Source organism: Gymnoscopelus microlampas, assembly GCF_963454915.1.
Source record: "Gymnoscopelus microlampas genome assembly, chromosome: 22".
NCBI classification, from domain to species: domain Eukaryota; kingdom Metazoa; phylum Chordata; class Actinopteri; order Myctophiformes; family Myctophidae; genus Gymnoscopelus; species Gymnoscopelus microlampas.
The window spans coordinates 6,151,259-6,175,590 of NC_139959.1; the positions used below are offsets into that span (position 1 = coordinate 6,151,259).

The window sequence follows — 24,332 nt, forward strand, 5'->3', positions numbered from 1 at the left end:
ATATTTAAAACATAAAATGTAAAGAATAATCAAACACAATTGCATTTTTGAAGATGAAAATGATAATTCAGTTAAAGGAAAACTATAGAACAGGGGTTCCCAAACTATGCAGCTTAAGACCCAAAAGATACATTTGGTGTCTCCCTGGAACCCAAACCTACATAGCATAATACAATGAAAATACATTATGATGCCCTATTAAAAAACATTGTGAAAATAGCCGACAAGTTCACAATGTGTAGCTTTGCAAGTCTTGCAACACATTGTGAACTTATGTAGATTGTCTATTTTTACCATGTTTCTAGTTTTTTTTTTAAATGTATGTTTTTTGTTTTTTTTTCCTGAACTTTTTGAAATAATAATTAGACCTGATACATTGTAGGAAACTTTAAATAAATAAATAAATACAATTGACATTTTAAAATGGGCCCATTGTTTGGGAAACACAGATTTCTAGTGTATTTTTATTTTTATTGGAAATACTGATTTAGGAGATATTAAGCAGCCTACAAAAAGACGTCATCACTAGAACACACTAGACTAGTCCTTAGGCTACGTCATCACCCCTAGCTCGAAGGAGTTCTCCTTAACGCTATGTTACTTTTGAGCCGTTGCCCGCGAACCCCCGGTAGCGCAGCGGCCGCAACCTCTCGACTGTAGTTAAAATAAAAAATACTCTTTCGCTACTCACCAAAACAAAGATGTTGAAAGCCTATTTTCCTTAGTGGGAATACTTGGAGTCCCCCTACTCACGTATAAAATACACCTTTTGACCTAAATGTAAAATAATCGACTAGATCGAGGGGGGGAATAGTTATTCCTCTGCGCCCTCTACAGATCCGGTCAATGGATTTTTACTATTGACAAGATCTGTAGAGGGCGCAGTCAAATAACTATAAAAGAATCACGTGGATTACTTTACATTTGGGTCAAAAAGTGTATTTTAGACGGGAGGTGGGGGGCCTCGAGTGTTCCCACTAAGGAAAGTAGCCTTTCAACATCTTCAAACCCGTCTTTTTTTGGTGAGTAGTGAAAGCGTATTCATTTTTATGTTTTACTACAGACGAGAGGCTGCGCAGGGGGTGAGCGGGCAACGGTTGAAATGTAACATAGCGTTAGGGTCGGGAGAACCTTCTAATGCAGTTTTCAACTGTTTTCATGCCAAGGACCCCTAAATTGATATACACTGGGCCGCGGACCCCCATTTGAAAATGTTTTGTCCCAGGGACCGCCAGAAGCAAAGATGTCAGTTCATGTTTGCTTTAAAAAAATATAAATATTCAAAGATATGCACACTTTTTCAAGGTTTTTCAAAAATAGCAGATCTACAAGCTCATTGCGCGGCACTCGGTGCCGCGCTATGAGCTTGTATATATGCTATTTTTGAATAGCCAAAGCTAAGTGGTTAAAAATGATTGTGACGCTATGTTAACTAATTTTGCTGGGGACCCTCTGGTACTCCCTCAAGGACCACTGGTGGTCCCCGGACCACTGGTTGAAAACCACTGTTCTAATGCTATGGACCAGAGCTACGTCACCCCCCCCCCCCCCCCCCCCACCCCCCACGTCCGAGAGAGGATGCAGGCACAAGGTGCACAGCACAGTAGACACTAGACCGTTATATCTTCCTCAGTCTGTCGGAGACAAGAAAAGAGAACGGGGCAAAGAACAGGACTTGCTTGGTGATCCTGAGCGGAACAAGAAGAGGAATGGTATAGGATCGACTGTGTTTTTTGTTTTGTTTTTACAGCAGTGCGCAACCCCAGGGAGGGGAGAGTTATCCTACATATTTGGGATTTATTATAATGATTATGGTTCGCCACAAACACACACGAACAGTTACAGTGCTGCTGCTGCGGTCTCATTGAAGGTCCCTACTAGGAGTGGGGGGGTTCTTCTTCCAACGTGATGGATACAACATGCTCCGCAGGATTCAAAGTTCTCCTGGTTGGAATTTTGGGTGAGTCTATAATAGCCCAGGAGGTTTTCAACCTTTTTCATGCCAGGGACCCCTAAATTGATATAGGCTACATTTGACCGCGGACCACCATCTGAAAATGTTTTGTGCCAGGGACCCCCAGAAGCAAAGATATCAGTTAATTTTCGCTTTAAAAAATATAAATATTCAAGTTATGCACACTTTTTCAAGGTTTTTCAAAAATAGCAGATCTACAAGCTCATAGCGCAGCACTCGGTGCCGCACTATGAGCTTGTATATCTGCTATTTTTGAATAGCCAAAGCTAAGTGGTTAAAAATGATTGTGACGCTATGTTAACTAATTTCTCTGGGGACCCCCTGGTACTCCCTCAAGGACCACTGGTGGTCCCCGGACCACTGGTTGAAAACCACTGCTGTAGCCCATTGGTTCTCAAAGTGGGGCCAGGGGGTACCAGGCAGGGGGTCCCCAGCAAAATGTGTTAATACAGCATCACAATCATTTTAACCACTTTATCCATGTATGTGTTGACTATTGAAAAATAGCAGATTTACAAGCTTGTACATAGGCCTATGCTATTTCTGATTATTATTATTTGATATCGAACATTTCTAGAATGTTTTTGTATTATTTTGAATTTTGAACATTAATCTTCTCTTCTGGAGGTCCTGGCACAACATATTTTCAGATGGGGGTCCGTTACGTCCGTAGCCAAATACATATCAATTTGGGGGTCCTTGGCATGAAAAGGTTTTAGAACCATAATCTATCTATTTATCTATCTATCTATCTACCTGATGTATATGCTGCAGTATAACGGTGTCGTCTGCTTAGGATGAGAACGAGTCTCTATAGAACAGCCATTCACTAACATTTTCATGTCAAGGACCCCCAGATTGATATCTTTTTGGCCGCATCTGAAAAGGTTTATGTGCCAGGGACCCCCATAAAGGTAAGATTTGTGTTCATGATTTTTCAAAATGTTGTGGGCTTGCAGATTTTCTTGCTGATTGCAGACTTTCGACTAGCCCAATAGGCTTAAGGTGGTTAAACTGTTCCTCGTTCTGCGGGGGAGTTGGGACCCCCTGTGGAACCCCCTCAAGGACCCCTGGTGGTCCCCGCGGACCCCAGTTTGAGAACCACTATAAAACAAGAGTAGTGTAGTACAATATACTACAGTAGGCTGTAGTATATTGTACAGCACAATGAGCACATGTATTGAATATAGGAGTTAATTATGGTCACAACTTACGTATATTAGGGAGCCAATTCAGACATGGAATTAATGCTTAATTAGGCTAATGATGAATCAATGACTAAGTTATAGGCTACATGAATTCATGATGAATTCATCATTCATTCCTGTTAAGTAATGGTGCAGTCACTATGACTTATTAACCAAAGTTAATAGGCAGTTAATATCATTAGTTAAGGGCCACACGTGGTGGGCTTGTAGATCTGGTGGGCTTGTAGATCTTTTTGGTGGCTTCTATAGCCGGATTTCCTTTGGCATGGCACCACACCACGTGCCCTTAGGCCTCATGGGCGGGTAGGAGTAGCAAGGACGGTTGGTCTCTGGTGGTGGTTGTTCCAAAACTTCCATGTGGTGCATGGCTGTGTGTTAGGCTGCTGTGGGTCTCCCAAGTTGGACTGGCTCACTGGATAAGCCTGTTGGTCCCAGGGTGACCCCAGGTGGGTCATCATTTTCATCATTAGTATTGATCATTACATTCAAAATGTATGCTGACACAGAATAATGTTGGGTTCTCACTCCTGATTGGAGAAAATTGGTATAGAACCTGAAAATGTATTTTCTGCTTACTAAAGTGCTGATTTTCTTTTCTTTCTTACTAGCAGAATATAGAGAATGTAAGTGCCATTCTACCGTGAAGTGTCATTGATCAGGTTGAATTATGTTGCAAAAGTAAGAACGTTTTGTGCACACTAGGATGCTGTGACATAAGTCCATGGGTGCCGCAGAATACTTAGATAATATTTGGAATTTATCAATATCACTTTGCAGTTTAACCACTTAGACCGTCGGCGTCTATACTTAAAACGGACGTAAAACGGACCTAAGTTGCACTGTACTTGGTGCGTTCTTTTTCGATCTACACCAAATCTCTTCACCAAAAATAGCAGATCTACAAGCTCATGTTGCATTGTGACACGTTGTGAGTTTGTAGATCGGCTATTTTGGGCGAATGTTACCCCCAGTATAGGGAGGCTGGGGTTCAAGTGGTTAAATGTCAAGTTATTTTCAATCTGTCCTAATGTCAAGTTTTCCTCGTTATTTGTATAACACTGTATCCTAGGGGGAAAGACTTACATGTTTACGTATGACAAATATAAGGTTCTATAAAGTAACATTTAATTCAGGGTTATTTACAGGGATGCCCTTAGCCAAAACTGTTTGAGAACCACTTCTCTAGCCTGCTGACGATGGAGTTGAGGTGAGTGGTCCGCAAAGAGTATAGTGACCCTCTATAGTTATGTAGGTTACTCTACATTCTAACAGCAGTTAACACATACCAACCCGATCACTGAGAGAGTGCAGATAGGCGAGACGCCAACAGGTCCCTGTTGTGAATTTAGTAGACCCTTGGTGTGGTCCTAACAGTACTGGGTGGTGTCTGACCACCCAGTACTGGTCAGTTGAAGTAATCCTCTGTGTAAGGCAGCGGACCCGGGAGAACAAGATGACACATAACCAGTATCATGCGACAGGTTTATTACACACAGAGAATACATATAGTGTTGGGCACATGACGTGACCAGAAGATATGAGACATAGAAAGAACAGAACATAATAGGATAAGAATAAGGATACTGTAGGCATCTAACAGATGCATCTCGTATCAAGTACAAAGGCATCATTAGATGGCCATGGACTTCATAACAGTCCCTCTGTGTCTGTTCTACTATATAATTGGTTTATGTAAATGGTAAATCGTGCATTTACATAATGCATGTTATAATACATTTACGCATGCGCGCACGCACACGCACGCACGCGCACGCACGCACGCACGCACGCACGCACGCACACACGCACACACACACACACACACACACACACACACACACACACACACACACACACACACACACACACACACACACACACACACACACACACACACACACACACACACACGCTGAGGAAGCCATTAAGGCACCAACCTGCTCATCGGGAGCAGTTAGGGGTCAGTGTCTTGCTCAAGGACACTTCAGCCTTAAACCAGGGGGGGGCTGGGACTGAACCGCTGGTTCACTCTACCTCCTGAGCCATGGCTGACTGTAGTGTAATAGCTAATGGTCAGTGCTTGTATGTGTAATTGACAATTACTTGTCATTAGTGTCCTTCAGTTGGCTATTTTTTCATAGTCTTAAGAGTACAGAAGTGCAGTAAACAAGCTTCAATTACAGAAAAGTTTACATTAATTAAACCCCACTGGCCATCAAACAATACTCCTCACCACCCACGCCGCAACCGGACCTCACTAATTTCCAAACCCTGGCTACGGCCATGTTTGTGACATGCAATAAAACCGTTGATGTGCTCCAGAGCTGTGTGTCTGCGGGGTCGTCGCAAGTGCACAAGTTTAACAACAGTGACAGCTATTGTTCTCTCACGCTAGTTGGCCAAGTTAGGCTATAATTGACCGGGCCACCAAACCCATCTGACAAGAAGAGAATGAAAGTAAACAAACAAAAACAAAGCCGGAGAGAACGAAGAACATGAGGAAATCTAATCAGGTCCTGGGTGGCTTGTTTTTGATCCCCCCCAAATAAAACATTATTTTATATGAGGATTGCCTCCTTGTCTAAAAAAATGTACCATTTTGTGGTTCGTGGTTGGTTTATATGTTATGTATTATTATTATTAATTATCAATTAATTATTAATGTTATATATGTTAAGCATGATGGCTTTTATTTGTACTAATATGTGAAATTGATCAAGTGAAATTGATTTGAATTATTTGAATTATTTGAATTATTTGAATTATTTGAATTATTTTAATGAAGAACAACATTTCTGTCTATTGGCCTTCATCAAATACTTGATGGAGGTCAGTTGACCAAAAAGGGTTAGGGTCTTTAAATAATAAATGTATTTTTGTAAATGAAGATCATCAGTAAACTTGGCTGGAAATGCATGCGAATAAACCTCCAGTCTATGGCCCATAGTGAGCACAAGTGTTTTGGGGAATCAGGAACAGCGCTGCATGTATTTGGCAGGGATGGATCATGGGGCCGGGGTCCAGGTCCTCTGACCTCCACGGGCCATGGAACCGGCCAACCCGAGTGCGAGGTCACTGGTTCTCCTGGCAACTCCCTGGAAGTTGCTTATAATATTATTTTGTTTATTGAAAGGGACAATGCGCAATAAATATATTGCGCCAGAAATTGATGAGCTAATCCCTTGGTGGGAGTCATCAGTAGCACATGCACAATTGCACAAGTCAGAGGCTGCTAAGCACCAGGGACTGTTGCCAGACTAACTATGGTGGTTAAAAGGCTGATTGATGCAGCAGGGTACTTTTTAAATATGTAAATATGGTGGTAAAAGTCTGGGCAGGATGTAACTGCACTTCAAATGCACAACAACAATTTATTATACTGTGCTGGTGACTTTTTAAAGGATTGCACCATGGTCCATGGCACTTTATATGCTAGTAACATTTAGATGAAACGCACTTTTTACACTTCTTTTAATGATGTTTTTTTGGGTGGTTTATGTTTTATGTTGCCTGAGGGGGGATGGTATTTCATATTCTTTATGTATGTAAGTACATAGGGAAATAAAGTGATTCTGATTTATTTTTAGATACAGCATGTATAATGGTGGTTAAAGGCTGATAGACATCAGAATACTTTTATAGAGCATGGCAAATATGCATACTGATCTTTGGGGTGTGTTCTAACCTGACATTTTACATCAGCACAGAGAGTTTTGTCTACGAACGGCCAAAGATGAGAATGTGTTCAGTGTTAAGTTCCTTACACACCATAGGTGTTGTTTTTTGTTTTCATGCAATTATTATCATCCAAAATATATTTGTTCAAAATAGTGTTTGTGCTATGAGTACATCCACACTGAACACAAATATTATGCAGTGATAAAGCAACGCAATTGTTATTTGGCGAATAAAAGCATCAACCTGTATGAATGAGGCATCAACTACTGTACATGAATAGTTTGATGCAAAATATTCGCTGATGCACGGATAGTTTATTCATCGCACTTGTTCTGTGTAAATACATTTGGTAGTGGAAATTTCCAAAACGCAGCAGTAAATTCCCTTCAGGTTTGGTTATAGTTTTGAGATTTTTCTAATTATCGCTGGATTTCTGGATTGGCACAATTTGGCAGGGAGTTGCTGTTTTGTCTTTAGAAATGGAATAAGGAGAGACTATAACTTGAATTTTCCTGAAGAGTGGTAGCAGAGCGGTCTCCATTAATGCTGTACCCAGGGACCTCTTGGCCAATAAATAAACTTGGCACTTGGCAATAAACAAACTTGTTTTGTATGCCTGCATGTGCACATACTTGATTGAGGTGAATCAGTGTCAAGGTCGCCTTGATCCTAAACTGACCCACTATTGATTGGTTCCCTTGTCATACTGGCTAATAACATCTGCATGAGGTCAAAGCCTGCATCCGTTTATAATTTGGCTCTACACGCCTCCCCCTTCTTAATTTGAACAGATTATACATTTAATGAATGTGTGGTCTCATTAATAAATGTGTTGTTGTAGTAAACATAATCTTTGTGTTGTTATTTAGCCATTCTGATAGTATTGCAATGTTATATAAATACATTTATTTCATGATAGTCAGTCGCTTCATTCTGGAGTGGTGTAGCTTATTAATGGTGTGTCAAATATTAGCCCTCCCAAACAACAGGCTCACCCGCTGCCTATGAAGTACGGTAACGTTACCTGCTAACCAGTGTAGCCTGGGATCAATACCATTTTCTGGTTTCTGATCCGGTCTGGACGGAAATAACTTTACGTCATCAGGTGGCCGGAACCAACGACCGGAACCATCAGCGCCGTGCATCTCCAAAATGATTCCCCTAGTTTAAAACTTCTTTAGTTTGGTATAATCGTTTCGTCTCTTATGGTATAATAATGGTTTGGTATGTCCATCTTTTATTGTAACTCGTAGTGCGACTAGCGAGACAAAACTTATTGATTTGTATTATGTGGGGAACGAAAACAATGCGACGGCAACCGGGACCAACCAACGGAACCAGGATTATTTTTTCCCGTTTTTCTAAACCGGATCACACGGCTAGTTTTAGAACGAATACCAGGCTTTCCTCCGAGGTGGAAATTCTGTAGCCTGGCGTAGCTAGACTATAAAATCGCAGAGTGCATTTTTATTTTGCACTCGCAGATTCGTCTGGTCCCAGGCTAGAAATTCTGGTGACGCGAGGTTATAACCAGTGAGCTACATTAAACTCCAGTAAGTGGTGACTGGTCAGTGGGCACTGTTGACGTGCCTTGAATTGAATCATTTTATTGACAAGGTTTTTTAAAAGTACAGCAATACACCACTTTTAAAATTGTGGATACAAATAGCACCTTATTGTCAAGTGACTTATAAAGCCTTGTTGTTGTGAAACCTACAAGTACACGGTTGTTGAGTGAACCAAAACGAGTGGCCACAAGCATTATTTTTCCGCTTGAAAAGTGGTGGGAATCGATTAACACAGAAACAGACAAAACAATAAACATAAAATGAATATGGTATATGATGGTCTTTTTGTGTATGTCTCGTCAGCGCTTGTTACAATGTTTTGTTGTCGTTTATATTTTTGAAGATATGGGGCTAATTTGGTTAATAGCTAGATGGTTTTGGTGACGAATGAACATTTCTACAACTATTATTGTTCGGGTGGGCCTCACCACGATACCCTTGAAAAGCACAATGGACAACCGGAAAAGGAAGATAGACATGTTATAAAATATGCTGTCACATATCACAAACAGATAGCCAGCTATGTTCATTAAACAATGTGTTTGTGTTGCTTTTGTTGAATGATTCCCATGGTGCGATGCCTTCTAACGACATGAAGCAGCGGTTTCCTGTACTAGCCTTTGTTTAGATGTGTAGTTTTCCCACAGACATTCACAACAACAGAGACCAGGCCTACAGTATATAGCCTGAAAGCCCCCAAATCATCCCCATCATCAAGGAGTTCATATTTCAGGTTAGCTGTTCGCAATAGCTGTTGGAAATGGTCCCCACATTATGCGAGAGGGATTCTGCAGTTCTTTCTGACTGTGCGGCTTCCATTTAATCCAGTATGTAATTTGCGGCTATATCAATGCTCATAATAGTCATGGAAAATACATTCAGGCCCCAAGGCCTTACAGAATAAAAGCACAACAGAATAGAATCTGTACATTGTATAAAGCTCCAAGGGTATTCACCAGGTGAATTAATGTGATTAATTAATTAATATCTTAGTATGTTGAGAATGTCTAGTCAGCTTTATGGTCACATCACAGCTTAGGTGTAAAACAATGGGTGAAAGTTGTTTTTGTGCAAGCTCCATCATTTAAAAAATGTATATATTTTCAAAACAAAAAAAAACAAGAATGAGAACAGGTTAAGTTTGATTATGGATTATGTGAAATACCTGCAACACACTTGACAAAAGGTCATTCAATGCAAAACTACATTTTTGACTATCATTGTTTTTGTCCAAAGTCAAAGTAATCCTGATTAATGATGTTGTTTCATGTTTGCATGGTACCATTTTACAGAAAAAGCTGTGTTACAGTACACTACCAATTCACTGGCCTGTTTCTATGTGCTCAGGGGTTTGCACAGAGACACAGTGGGCCTCCCTTCAGACAAAGGTCACGCAACTGCACCTCCCCCACCCCATTACGATGTCATCATTATTACTATGTCTCCTATCTGGAGCCGCAACTAATGACAATGTCTATGGCATAACATACAACACAAGTAAATGTATTTTAAACATTGATTTAATCAGGCTACGTGCAAAAAAACTACTGTATTGATAATTATCCCTAAAATTGAGAAAACAAATCATATCACTAACTATATTAAATTGTACTTTTATCACCCCTCCCTCTCCAGAGAGGGGTGGGCGGTTGGAGAAAGAGGGGAGGGGGGAGAGAGAGAGAGAGAGAGAGAGAGAGAGAGAGAGAGAGAGAGAGAGAGAGAGAGAGAGAGAGAGAGAGAGAGAGAGAGAGAGAGAGAGAGAGAGAGAGAGAGAGAGAGAGAGAGAGAGAGAGAGAGAGAGAGAGAGAGAGAGAGAGAGAGAGAGGGGGGGGGGGGGGGTGTTACTGGGGGGTTCAGACTTACAGGGGTGCAGTCCACAAGGCATTGAGTTGGAAAGACTATGCTCAGGCGTTATGCCCTAACCCTAACCAGGTAATCAGTCTGAGCAGGCTGAGGGACAAAGGAACAACAAGAGCAGAGGTCATTCCAGTGACAGGGTGAAAACAAATGGCATTACATACAGAGACAACTCCTCAGTGGAAGTGGGCACAGGTGTTTGGAGACACAAGCTCCTGTGCACGTGGTCGTGACACTACTCATGACTTACTTGAACAGTAAAGTGTACTGAAAGACAACCTATTCACGACGGTAAGCCAAAGAGAGGTTAGCATGCATACGGCTCATGATGGAGCTTAGTGATCAACCCAGGATAAACCGTGCTGCCCTATTTTGGACAACCACTCACAGCAGATGACCAGGCTATAGAGTAGATGTTCTCAAACTACGGGTCAGGCAATGTGTCCAACTCCCCCATGACAGAGGTTTTGACTATACTGTCTGAATTGCATCCACACCTTTGCTCACTTAAATTTGATCCTGTAGTACTGTGATTCTCAAACTGCGGTCTGCGGAACCCAGTGGTTCGTGGCATGTATCCAGGGGGTCCTCACACATTTTGTTCATGTATTTTCACAGTTTGTATGTGGCACTGATTTACTAGCCAAGTAACTGCACCTAATTTGAACATGACCTTAAACATGCGCTGCACCACCACACACACGCACACACATGTGCGGGTAATGGGAAGAATAAATCTTTCGATTTTTGTGCAACCCCACCGTCACCTTGGGTGATGGTGGGGTCACCTATTGACAGGTGTTAGGACCATCTGTCTAAGATCTCATCAGAAGTGACATTTCACAGTCTGAAATGTCACTGAAATGTTCTCCCTGAGGGCCGTTGACCCTAGCCTGCCTGGGATAGAATCTTTTCATTTTAACCACTTAAACCCAATGTGTGGTTGAGCAGAGTCCCTCAGGGCTCTATACTGTTTTCACTCTACATTACATATGAAAATAGCCGACTGACAAGCTGAACCAGCTCACAGCTTGAGCTTGTCGATCTGCTATTTTCTACGAACATTTTCCCCAGAATACGGATGCTGGGGTTTAAGTGGTTAAGCATGAACTAAAATACATAGTGTTTTACTACCACAAACAGTAGAACAGTAGAAGTACCTGTGAAAGCCAATGTTGAAACTTTGTCCTGAAAATGCTAGTGTAATTAACCAAAGCCAATTGATCCTGTAAACTAATTTTACATCAATAGTTGTCAACTTTAAGAAATGTAATGTAGCCTATGTTATTCCTCTTATAGGTTTATTCCATGACAACACAATGGAAAGCAGTAGCAGTTCAAGCTTGTTGTACCCTTAAATGATTAGGATTGTATGATTCCGATTAGATTCCTTCATTTGTATGGGTACCTGGATGGCTACCCAGCAAATTGGAGTCGGCTCCTGTATACTTGGAACAACATTCAACCCTAAATATAACTCTTCATGTCCCATCTACCTGCTTCCTTCTTCACTGTGTTGGATGTTTAATGTGTCCGTCTGACAGGGGACTGCCCCCACAGTTTCCTGTGGTTAAAGGATAATTCCTTTTAACAGGTCATTCATGAAAGTCCTTGCGGTCTTGTTTCCAATGAGAACCTGTGAGCAATTAGGGGTTAAGAGTCTTGCTCAGGGACAAATTTCATTTCATCGACACATATGCTGGCCTGGCCTGGCCTAGAATCGAACCTGAGGCAACCAGGGCCTCTGGCTCCCTAGGCGGGCTCACTAACCACTCAGCTATGGCCACCCTATATGGTACTGCACCTTACGGATGCTTACATCTAGCCTAACCTCGCATCACCAGTCTTTCCAACTCGGAGGAAAGCCTGGTATTCGTTATTAAATTGCCTGTGTGATCCGGTCTAGGCCACACCTACTGATTTTGATTTTTTTTTAAGATTCCGGCTTCCGGGAGTTGCGTCCGGTTTTGCGGAGCCGCATTGTTTTGGTTCCCCCTATTTGTATTTTATTTTAATTTCAGTTTTTGTGTGTTATTGTTTATTTTTTCTAAAAATGGGGGTTGTCTGGCAAGATTAAAAAAAAACTCAGAAAAATGCGACCAGGCGAGCTTGTAGATCAGCTATTTTTGCAGTTTTTAATGGTTCTTGACAATTTTTGACAACAGAGCTTGTGAAATATAAGACTAAAACTAAGGAATTGTTTTCTAATTTAGTTTTCTATTAGTTTTGTAAACACAGAACGCCGTTTCAGTAAGTTGTCGTTTTCTTTTGTAAAGCCTCTTTTATTTTTATTTCAGTTAACTAAAATGTGTTGTCATTCCTAGTTTTTGTTATTTAGTAGGTTTTAGTTAACTAATTTATAATAACCCCAGTCTTGTACACATTATGCTCCTGGCGAAACTCCTTGCCATCGGGTGAGAAGTTTGCTCATTAATCAGTTCTGGTAAAAAAAAAAGAAAAAGAAAAAAGAACAAGCTGCTGCAATGTTGAGCATTTGTTAACATGAAAGGGTCTTACTTCCACAAAGTAGTACACAGAAAACCCATCATTATCTGATCTTAATTCCTGCAAAGCATTTGGCAGCTGCGTTGTCGGTGTAGAAGCGAGAGCGGACCGACTTACAGCAGGACGATAATGAGCTGTCAACACAACACAAGCTGACCCCTTTCTTAAAGATGCAATACGTAACTTTTATGTTCTACTTTCTGCACTTTCTGAGCTTCAAATTTCCAAAGGAATGGAAGTATAGGGAGACCGCCTCCACCCACTGCAGATGCACTAGTTGCAACTAGTTGCATTAACATACCATACAGATTGGTTAAAATAGCATTTTGTTCATTAAAATAATCTCCGGATTGCAGCTTTAACATACCCGACATTACACTATGAACACTGTCTTCTTTCTTTTTTTAATTGCACAGCGGTGTCAGTGTTTGCTTGCAGGGAGCCACTGTTTTTCAAATAGAAAAATGCAAATAGTGTTGGCCTGGGGCTCGTGCTCTGCTCATTTGTGTCTGCTTATCAGAGTGTTATCTGCTGGTTGTTATTTTGTTTTGGCAGAGGGAACATTTACCCAACAAAGCACCAGTGATGTAAAGCAACCCCCCCCCCCTTCTTACATCTGACAAAAGTTCAGACCCATACACACGCACACAGCCACACACTTGTGTTTTTCATATAACCACTTAAGCCTTTTTTCACATCTGTGAAAAAACAACTTGTTTCAAATGTTGGACTATATACACCTTCACACATACAAGGCCTCATGCCCCCCCCCCCCCCTGTGATCTTGGACCCCAGGGTTGGGAAACACTGATCATATCTCTTTGGTGCTACAGTTCAATGGTTCTCAAATTGGGGTCTTTAAGGGGGTTCCAGGGGGGGGGCCCAGCAAAATGAGGAACACTCAAGTCCCATTTATTGTCAAAAATAGTGAAAAGAGCAGATTAGATCTGCAAGCTAACAACACGTTGTGATGTGACACGTGATTTTTATTTTAGATTTTTTTTTTAAGAATTATGAATCTTTTTTTGCTGCCAAAATAGGGACGCCAGTTTGAAACTGGTTAATTTTATTATTATTTCACTAGCTAGAAGTTAGACCAATGACAGAATGTTTAAGAATGACTATTCTGATTATTAGATTAGATTATCCACTTACAGTATAGACAGCTGTAGAATTCTGTTCAAAATCTAATCCAACAACAAACATCTTCTCATATGGTGGTCACTGACACCAAATAAAATGGAGGCCCGCCTGCAGCCTATCAGTATCAATTTGGGGGTCCTTGAAAACATGAAAATATAATGATATACCCAAACTAGGGATGACAGTGGTTACATTTTTTTAATTTGCTTCATGTCGCAAGTTTGAACCTCCAAACAGACATCTGACAAGGCCTCCACTTCATTCGGCTGCCGTGTTAAGTGGTCAGATGGGTGGGCCGCGGACACTTTGGAGATTTTCAAATGGGCCCTGATCCAGAAAAGGTTGAGAACCACTGGTATAGACTCTATAGAGGGTACTTTTGCCTTGCAGTTGATATGTGGGTTGTTCTCTAAATAGTCAGTGATTGATGTTATATTACAAGCTGGCTCCAAATCTTTTTTCTTTTTATTATAGAAAAGCGGTCTCAAAGTGTATGACACAATATAAGTAATCACATATGAATTGAAACCAAATCACAGTCAAAGCAGGCAAGCAGCTCACGATGCCGATGGACACTTTTATATGATTTCTTTTTCTCATACTCATGGGTCCTGTTTGGGTAACACAGCGCTAAAGCCAATAGATGGCTGTCTCCCTGCTGAAGGCTGGCTGTTACATTTACGCTCCAGTTATAACAAGTTAAGAAAACCTTCTTTTGTCTCTGGAAAGCCCCCATTGTGACCCCCCACCTACCCAAAGCCTTTCAAGACATTTCTGTGTCTCTCCATCATGTTGTCCTAGCTCTCCCCAGCTCTGCTTAAACTCTCTTCCTGCTTTTGTTTGCCAAGTGGCCAGAAACACTCTCTTGTTTACTGCACTGATTCTCAACCTTTTGAATTTCAAGGACACCCAGTTTGATATGCATTATAGGCCACGGATCCCCATCCAATATATACACACACGCACACGCACACACACACACACACACACACACACACACACACACACACACACACACACACACACACACACACACGCCTACATACATTGATGTTCTTAAGTCATGATGAGAGTGGTCCCGGACCCCCAGTGGCGGGGACTCGAAGCTCAGAATGGCCGTGTAGCAATAGTGACATCAGATGGACCACACACTACAGATATATACAAGAAACAACTATTTTCGAGCGACGGAAATAAGCGGATTTAGCCTAAATCTAAAAACGTCCGTTCTGAGCTGTGGGGGGCGGGGTTCGCTCAACATGAACTGGGGGTCCGGGACCACTCTCATCATGACTTAATAACATCAAATCAAGGTAGGAAAACGCCAAGGGCTCCTTTAATTGACATTAGGCTTCAATCCTTGACTTCTGACTGCAATGCATTTCCTTCCTCCTGCAAACTGAATATTTTCATTAGTTTCATTATTATTATGTTCCTATTTTGGGCAAATTGTCCTCAGTTTTAACCCTGCTGGGTGCCAGAAATAGATGTATGCTACACGGAACCGGATGTTTGGCTGACATAGCGTTAGTAGTTTATTTCATCCTTCCATAGTCACAGTCTGGCTGGGTTCAGGGACAGGGTCGTCCATTTTTAAATGGAGGGTCAGCCTCTGTGCTTTCTCTTTGTATATCACTGTCACTTTTATTTTCCCTTTGGGGCGCACTCTCTTTCCTGTATATGTCTTTAGCAGCACTTCAGTTCATCTCAGCGGCATGTGCGATAACAGCTGTTTGTAGTCATGATGCAGAGGCCACTATTGAAGCTGAGCTTGTGTCCAGCTCCATTTTCAATCTCACACCTGTCACTTCTGTGCTCATCTCTAACACTGTGGGTTCAGACAAGGTCAATCTTCTTTCACCGAGTCTCTGAGTTGAGATGAGGAAGAAAGATAATGGTCACTTTGAGTACACTTTTCTTTCAGAGGTTTCGTTTCCGTTCAGTAACAGATGTCTCCCTGTCTCTCCAGCTCTTTTATAAACAGAAAATACATTTTTCTGTAGGTGTCAAAATCTCAGCCAATCAGGAGAAAGTACCAATTTTTAAGCTTAATTTGTAAAGTGTTCCAGGTCCAATTTTGTCTGCTCATTTCTTAGTGTCATCACTTCCAATTTCCCTTGTTTAATCTATATCCTGATTGAGTTCTCTATCCTGGTTGGATAAAATTGGAAATGAAACTGAAACTGAAACGAAAATGCATTTTCTGTTTAATAAAGAGGTGGAGAGAGAAGGAGACTCCTTTTACTGAACAAACACTCTATAGCAATGAGTACTATCAGAATATAGAGCTATTTAACACTTATTTTAACCAAAGCAAATCACTTACCCTACCTTTAACACTCAAAATCGTGTGCATGTACTGTGTGCATGTGTGCATCAGTAAACATGGGCAGGTTTAGAAGATGGACAGACAGCCACTGAAGAAGGCAGCAGAGCCCAAACCAAGACAGCTTGGAAATGTCAAATAAATAATGAAAGAAGTGACTCATCCTGAGTGCAGTTTGTTTTACAGAGTTGTGTGCATACAGCACAAGTTGACTACAGAAGCGAGTTATTCGAGTGAGCACACTCAACAAGTCTAAACAACTGAGATACAACGAATACAAGGCATCAATGAGGTTCCAAAATGCACCTCAAAGCCATGGAGCATTTTGAATAACGTAGAGTTTAAAGTTCCTTTGTTTAAAGGTGCTGTAAGTTTTTTGTTTGTTTTTGTTTGTTTGTTTGTGTTTGTTAAAAGGGTAAAGCTCTATATTCTGATAGTAATCATTTATTTGTTCAGTAACAGGGGCCTCTCTGTCTCTCCACCGCTTCAGTAAACAGAAATTACATTTTCTGGTTGAGATACCAATTTCATCCGAGAGATAACTCAGTTATCAGCTTCGTTTTGATAGTGTTCAAGCTGTCTGCTCAGTTTGTGTTTATTTCATCACTTCCAATTCCAATTCAATTCAAACTTGCCGTGCGTATCACAGAGGACTTTCACAGAGGACTTTCTTTTCCTTATCCTCTTCGTCCTGGCTGGGGCATAAGCTGTCAATCATACACTGCCACTGAAATCTGTCTCTTGCTTTGGCCTGTGCTTTGTCCCAGAAAAGATGTGTGAGAGCCGAGGTTGTCCAGAAATATATCCTCTATATCTATACTATAATTCACAGAATCTCTGTGTGTGTCTGTCTGTCACACAAAATATGACCCCGTCATAATTCGGACAGCGTCCGACAATTCGGTCTCAAACACGCGTGTCTCACATATGACTCCGGGGTGTACAGAGCCGAATGGCAATTCGGATGGACGAGAACCGAAAAATCATTAATATCTGTATCTGTCGGCCCGCGGGTCTGAGAAAGAGGCAGAAATTATCTGTGTGTTCGGGATATTGTATGCATCGGCTTCCCTGATTGGCCAACCCAAACATTTCGCGGATTGGCAGAGTGCCACGTCACGTTTGTGCCGCTAAGCCAGTACAGTATTTTGGTGAACTGAACAAACTAGTTCACTCCCTCCAAAGTCCATCGCATTTTACAATGACTTCCTCCGCCATTGTTTTTGTTTATTTATTTGTTTATATATTTAGTAATCATTTATTTATTCAGTAACAGGGGCCTCTCTGTCTCTCCACCGCTTCAGTAAACAGAAATTACATTTTCTGGTTGAGATACCAATTTCATCCGAGAGATAACTCAGTTATCAGCTTCGTTTTGATAGTGTCCCAGCTGTCTGCTCATTTTGTGTTCATTTCATCACTTCCAATTCCACTCATCATTTTGTTATGAAGTCATATAGAGCTAAATGATCGTATAGATATGCACAAAATGTGCGTGCGTGCATGCGCTCTGTATCCATATCCCAAACCGCCTGACTTCAAACTTGCCGTGTGTATCACAGACACAGAGAGAGGACCCAAGGGAGTGACTTTCTTTTCCTTATCCTCTTCGTCCTGGCTGGGGCATAAGCTGTCAATCATACACTGCCACTGAACTCTGTCTCTTGCTTTGGCCTGTGCTTTGTCCCAGAAAAGATGTGTGAGAGCCGAGGTTGTCCAGAAATATATCCTCTATATCTATACTATGGAATCTCCATAGTATAGAATCTCTGTGTGTGTCTGTCTGTCACACAAAATATGACCCCGTCATAACTCGGACAGTGTCCGACAATTCGGTCTCAAACTTTGCCCGTGTGTCTCATATAACTCCGGAGTGTACAGAGCCGAATGGCAATTTTGATGGACGAGAACCGCAAAATCATGAATATCTGTATCTGTCGGCCCGCGGGTCTGAGAAAGAGGCAGAAATTATCTGTGTGTTCGGGATATTGTATGCATCGGCTTCCCTGATTGGCCAACCTAAACCCTTCGCAGATTGGCAGAGTGTCACGTCACGTTTGTGCCGCTAAGCCAGTATACTGTAGGTCACCAAGTACTATGATAATGCTGCACTGCGTATTCTGACAGTGGGTACATTGGGTATTGCATAACTGGAGGGGCATGCATTCCCAACGGGCATCGCCCTAGTATCAGTTCATTTATGAACCGCATTTTCAAATGAATGTCATCATGTACATTTGCATATTATCTGTTTGTTGTTTGGTCCGGGGCCAGGGGTCCTTGAGGGGTTTCCAGGTGTCCCCATGTGTTAGGTCATTCATGAGGGGTTCTAAGGAACGGATTATTTTTGGTGAACTGAACAAACTAGTTCACTCCTTCCAAAGTCCATTTATGGGACCATTTGGTTCAATTTGTTCACTCTCAGAGTTATAGGGGTCCGTGGCCCTAATGCATAGTAAATTGGGGGTCACTCCCATAGAGTACCAAACTAACTGCAACCATCGCATTTTACAATGACTTCCTCTGCCATTGTTTTCGTTTATTTTTTTCCCCCTGTATTTCTCAACACACCCGTATATTGTTCTGTTTGGGTCTCATAGTGTTGTTGTCATTCTGTCTGCCTCCTTTAGCCACATACTCCTTGGGACTGGAGCCCAGTAGTCCGCCGGGGCTGGGGGTCCCCAGAGCGGTCCTGCGGTGCAATGAGTCTCATCTGCTGTGGGAGATGGAGGTTTGTGGGGAAGGCTTCAAGACGAACATGGCTCACATAGACCAACGGCACTGGTGCAACCTCACATATTTCATTAGGTAAGAAAGTCTGTTTGTGTGTGTGTGTGTGTGTGTGTGTGTGTGTGTGTGTGTGTGTGTGTGTGTGTGTGTGTGTGTGTGTGTGTGTGTGTGTGTGTGTGTGTGTGTGTGTGTGTGTGTGTGTGTGTGTGTGTGTGGGTGGGTGGGTGGGTGGGTGGGTGGGTGTGTGTGTGTGTGTGTGTGTGCGTGCGTGTGTGTGCGTTTGTGTTACTATACTTGTATACAATTACAATTTAGGCATTTAGAAGACGCTCTTAATCCAGAGCGATTTACAGTTAGCAAGGTAAATTCGAGGTAATGCATCAAATGCATAGAAATAGTAATCTAGGATCATAGGTAAACCAAGAACCTATAATCAGGTCTACAAATGAACCTGGCATCTGTCTACATAACATACTATCTAAGTTACATTTTAGCCTTTGCATAAGCCTTCAAGGTCATCAAGGCTAGGGCAAGTGCTAAAGCAAGTGTTACAGGCTAAGGTGGAGTCTGAAGATGTCTTCAGATTACGGCGGAAGATTGGAAATCTGCAGTTCTAACTGCAATGGGGAGTTTGGGAGCCAGAAGGGAGAAGAGTCTGGGACGTGTGGAGCGTTGTCCCAGATTTTTTAACGAAGGTTCTGACAGCTTCCCTGTGTTAGCTGATCTGAGTGAGAGGGAGGGGTTGTAGGGTTGGATCAGGCTATAGTATAGTATTATAGTATTAGTATAGTAGAATTTCAGAAATAGACAATGTGAGGACCATTTTCCTGGTCTTCAGAAGATATATGGTTGTTTTATGGTTAAAAGATATTTTTAGAGATAGGTTTACAATTAGAAAAAATAAATCAGGTTGGGGTTAGTGTCAGGATTAGACATTTTAGAGGTTAGGTTTAGGTGTTAGGGTTAGAGTTTTCCCTATGAAATACTTTGTTGTGCGGCGATAACACACACTGAAAAATAGCCGATCTACAAGCTCACAACGTCGCACTACTGGCATCTCTAGATCTGCTATTTTTCGGCTATCGATTGGCTGTTCCAATGCTGTCCTAAACTTTGAATGTCCTCACAAGTATAGTAATACAAATGTATGTGCGTGCGAGCCTTCGTGCATGCGTGTGCTGTCTCGTCACCAGCGTTGGCACTGTATCTCTCTGCAATGACATTAACCTTTTTAACCCAGAATGTACATGGATTTTACATAAACAAAACATATATTTATCTATGACTCAAACCACTGTCTCTCCTTCTGGGACAGTTACTGTCTGTGTGTGTGGGGTGTGTATGTGTATGTGTATGTGTATGTGTATGTGTATGTGTATGTGTATGTGTCTGTCTGTCTGTCTGTCCAGAGCTAATCTCACAAACCACTGGACCGATCAGAACCAAACTTTATAGGCACACTGCCAGTAGGCCACAAAAGTAGATACAAAATAAACTATAAAACAGAGTTACAATGCAATCTCTCTCTCTCTCTCTCTCTCTCCCCCTCCCTCCCTCTATTACTCTTTAGTGAATACCACCTGTTCACCAAGTGCACAGAAGACAAGTCCAAGGACCTCAACTGCTACTGGCCCAACCCGCTGGTCGAGAGCTACATCATCCTCATACACAAGCACTTCTTCAGCAACTGCACCATCGAGCGCGTGGTATGGGTGGATCCGCCCGACGACATGCTCACCACGCTCATCCTCATCCCCGTTTTCCTCACGCTGGCCATGATCGCCCTGGTGGTCTGGTGCAGTAAGAGGGGCGACGTCATGGGCTGAACAGACAAGAGGCTGTCCATCACCTTCAACCCCTGTGCTAAATGATTGCACTGCCTCTAATGGAACGGGAGCCTTTCGTTTTCCAACTTAGGGAGACTGTGGCGGACAAGAAATTATGGTTGAATTAGATCCCTAATGGAGCTGTGAATCACGTACGGGAGCAGACATGGGGCTTTTAACTGCATTATTCCTGAACAGCTGACCAGCCTCTTGGAGCTGGGCCATACGCTTTGGATCCTAACAACCCTGATGATAGATTTGCTGCCGTTGTACTAGGGCGAAAGGACCCTCCAAGTGTCTGGAAAAGTGGAAGGATTTTTGATTCATGGGGGAAATATGACTCATTTATTTCTTGAATGTGGCATTTAGCACTTCTTATCACACTCCATATGTTTGTAGAAGACGATGACGTTCATTGTAGAGCTGAATTGTGTAATTTCACTGGACAGGATGTATATTTAACTCCAATCTACGCTGAGGCATCTGGGACTGAAGTCGAGGTATTCTGAGTGTTTTGTTTCCTCTACAAACTGAAGCTCAAGGAGCTTCTTAAGCACAACTTTTAAGACACTTAAATGAAGCAAACTGTATTTACTGAGGATTCTCAATGGAATTACTATGAATCTGGGGCCATCGAGTCTTGACTGTGTGATCTACTGTATTTGTATTTCAATCAAACTATTGCAGAATATACTGTATAATGCTAGATGGATCATGGCAGTTGGGACGGGTTTACTATTTAAATTGTATTATAATTTATATGGTCACACCTTGTGAGTCAAGCACATTATTTCCCCATAACAAATGTATTTCCTTTGTTTGATTACTCACTGTGTTTTTCACTGACTTGAGTGCAATTGATATATTTAGATTTTTAATTGTTGTCCTTGGAATTGTTCATTCTTAAAAGAGAAGGGTAGCGCCACAAATCACATAGTATTATGTTCAAATTGACTAAGATGGCCTCATCAGTGGCTTAGTGCAGCTAATTGAATTCAAGATTAATCCCATGTTTCCCTTTCAGACTTTGTGCCTCTTTGAAATAAATGTCATTAATGTTGTGTAAGATTAATCTTTCACCTCATTGTTCATGCCAGTGAACAATATGAATCACTTGAACCCTAGTGTTCCTATTCTGGACATGTCATAACAGGCGAACATCCGCCGAAAATAGGCGAACATTTGGCCAAAATAGCCATTTGGTGAAGAGGGGGAAAAAAGAGGGAACCAAGTATAGACCCCTGGAGGACCTGGTCAGTGAAGTATATAGGGTTTTAGTGGTTACAGGGGCACTGCTCCGATCACAACCTGTTTATGTACTGTAATATTGAGCATTTTGTTTTAATGTTGTCTCTTCCACAAACTAACAAACAAACAAATGGGGCGACCATTATTTATGTCATAAGGAATGGGCCATGAAGTGGTGAGATGGTTTTGAAGACAACTTTTGTGGGGAACACAAACAAGAGAGGACAATGGCCAACGTAGTATCATAGCATTCGACGTCTCTCCGCCACAGCCAGGCAGGAAGGATATTGTAGCTTTTCCCAGAGTTTATAGAAGAATTCAGGGAAATGCGTACACACACGTACACACACACACACACACACACACACACACACACACACACACACTTTTCTTTTTTCAGGATTTCTTTCATTTTCTTTTTTTTAATACAGTGTCCAATGGCTTCAAATGGAAGCTACGGTTTTCCTGCATTGCTCCCAGTAGCATTTCCCAGTCACACAAGCTTGACTGAACTAAACCAATGCTTCTCAAAGTGGTGTCATGGGGACCACCAGGGTTGCCTGAGGGGTTTCCAGGGGGTCCCCAGCTAAATGAGGAACAGTTTAACTTCACTATCATTTTACCATGTGGAATTGATCAAACGCTATATAGAAAATGTATTCAAAAGGATAAAAGCCCAAAAAGCCCAAAGGCGTGTTTCCATTGAGGTCATTTTGGGGAAAGAATGCAGGGGGCATAACATACAAACAAAAACAATGAATTAAATAGCTGTTTTCACATAAAAGACATTAAGAAAATAAAACAATAAAACTATCATAAGTTATCCAAATGAGAGAATGTATAAGAATGACTCATCAATTCTTCTCAGGCCAAAGACCCCTTAGCTGAGAGAGATGAAGCAGGGACCCCTACTACATATTGTAGAAATTGTGTTGCTGATTAAACTTTGTTGATATATTTCTTAGATAGCTTCATAGTCATAGTCTTGTTTGACAGCACTATCATCAGTGTTGTGTAAATTGATGCTTTTGTTTGTTTGTTTACACAATTATCTTTTATATTGATGTTGGAATAATGTTTGTGTGTTTTCAGAAACTTAACCACTTAAACTCTCAATACTTAGTAATCTTGACCTTTGGCTCTGTACTTGGTCTGCTATTTTTTCCCCTCTACATCAAATCTCTTCTCGGAAAATAGCCGTTCTGCTGTTTTCGGGAACCCCTGTTAAAGACCCATGCTATATAGACAGTTGTAAAATTCTATACCAAATCTAATCTAACAACAAAAACATTATTTGATTGCGTCCCTGGCAACAAATGTTTTCAAATGGGGGTCTACTGCCTAATACGTGTCAATGTGGGTGTTCTTGAAATGTTTGCAAACCACTGAACTAATGACACATAAAATATGAAGATACAAGGTTTCTGCCTGATAGTGTCGACATACTGTAGCAGTTGCTGCAAAGTTATTTTTGTTTGTTTTGTGTTATCTTTCTTTTGATTTATGGGAATAAGAGGCTCCTTGTGAACTCAGCAGGCGCACACACACACACACACACACACACACACACACACACACACACACACACACACACACACACACACACACACACACACACACACACACACACACACACACACACACACACACACACACACACACACACACACACACACACACACACACACACACACACACACTTTTCCCACAGTAAAGGCACATGACCCAAACAGGACATCCTCCCAGGACTGCCCAGCCCCCCACCCCTCCCCTCCCCCCGTCCTCCTCTCCCCCTCCGCTCTACTCGCCTCCCCACATTCATCTCATCCTTCCCATCCTCCGCCTCCACAAACTGTAAATTATTGCTGTTATTGCTACACACCATGCTTCCCGGTACGGCCGGGATTGTCCCGGTTTCAAGTTGGGTGTCCAGAGTATCTGTAAACACTCAAATGTCCCGGTTTTCAACATTCACTACCAAATTGTCCTGGTTATCACCACAATTAAAATAATAACACTTGTTTTGAGTGCGTCGTAGACATACAGTAGATTTTTTCCTATTTTTGAAATTGTATTTAATGGTCCCGGTTTAGGGCTTCGAAAATATGGTAACCCTAAACACAGGGACATTTATATTGAATAGCGTGGTGATTCACCACTACTGCGCCTTGGCCTTGCTATATTTACAACAGCAAGCATTACAGACAGGAAAGGTGGTAGCAGGAGGCTAATGCCACAAGGGTCCATTTGGTTACACTCAGAGCTAAC

At 41.7% G+C, this 24,332-nt stretch overlaps 1 protein-coding gene across 1 annotated transcript; it reads left to right on the forward strand.

Moving 5' to 3' along the window:
- Nucleotides 1-1,665: 1,665 nt before the first annotated feature.
- Nucleotides 1,666-21,884, forward strand: LOC311038752 (receptor activity-modifying protein 3). Its single transcript, XM_084048345.1, has 3 exons — nucleotides 1,666-1,960; nucleotides 18,891-19,068; nucleotides 20,561-21,884. The coding sequence occupies exons 1-3, from the start codon at nucleotides 1,909-1,911 to the stop codon at nucleotides 20,814-20,816; spliced, it is 486 nt and encodes a 161-aa protein (XP_083904471.1). The 5' UTR covers nucleotides 1,666-1,908; the 3' UTR covers nucleotides 20,817-21,884.
- Nucleotides 21,885-24,332: the final 2,448 nt, after the last annotated feature.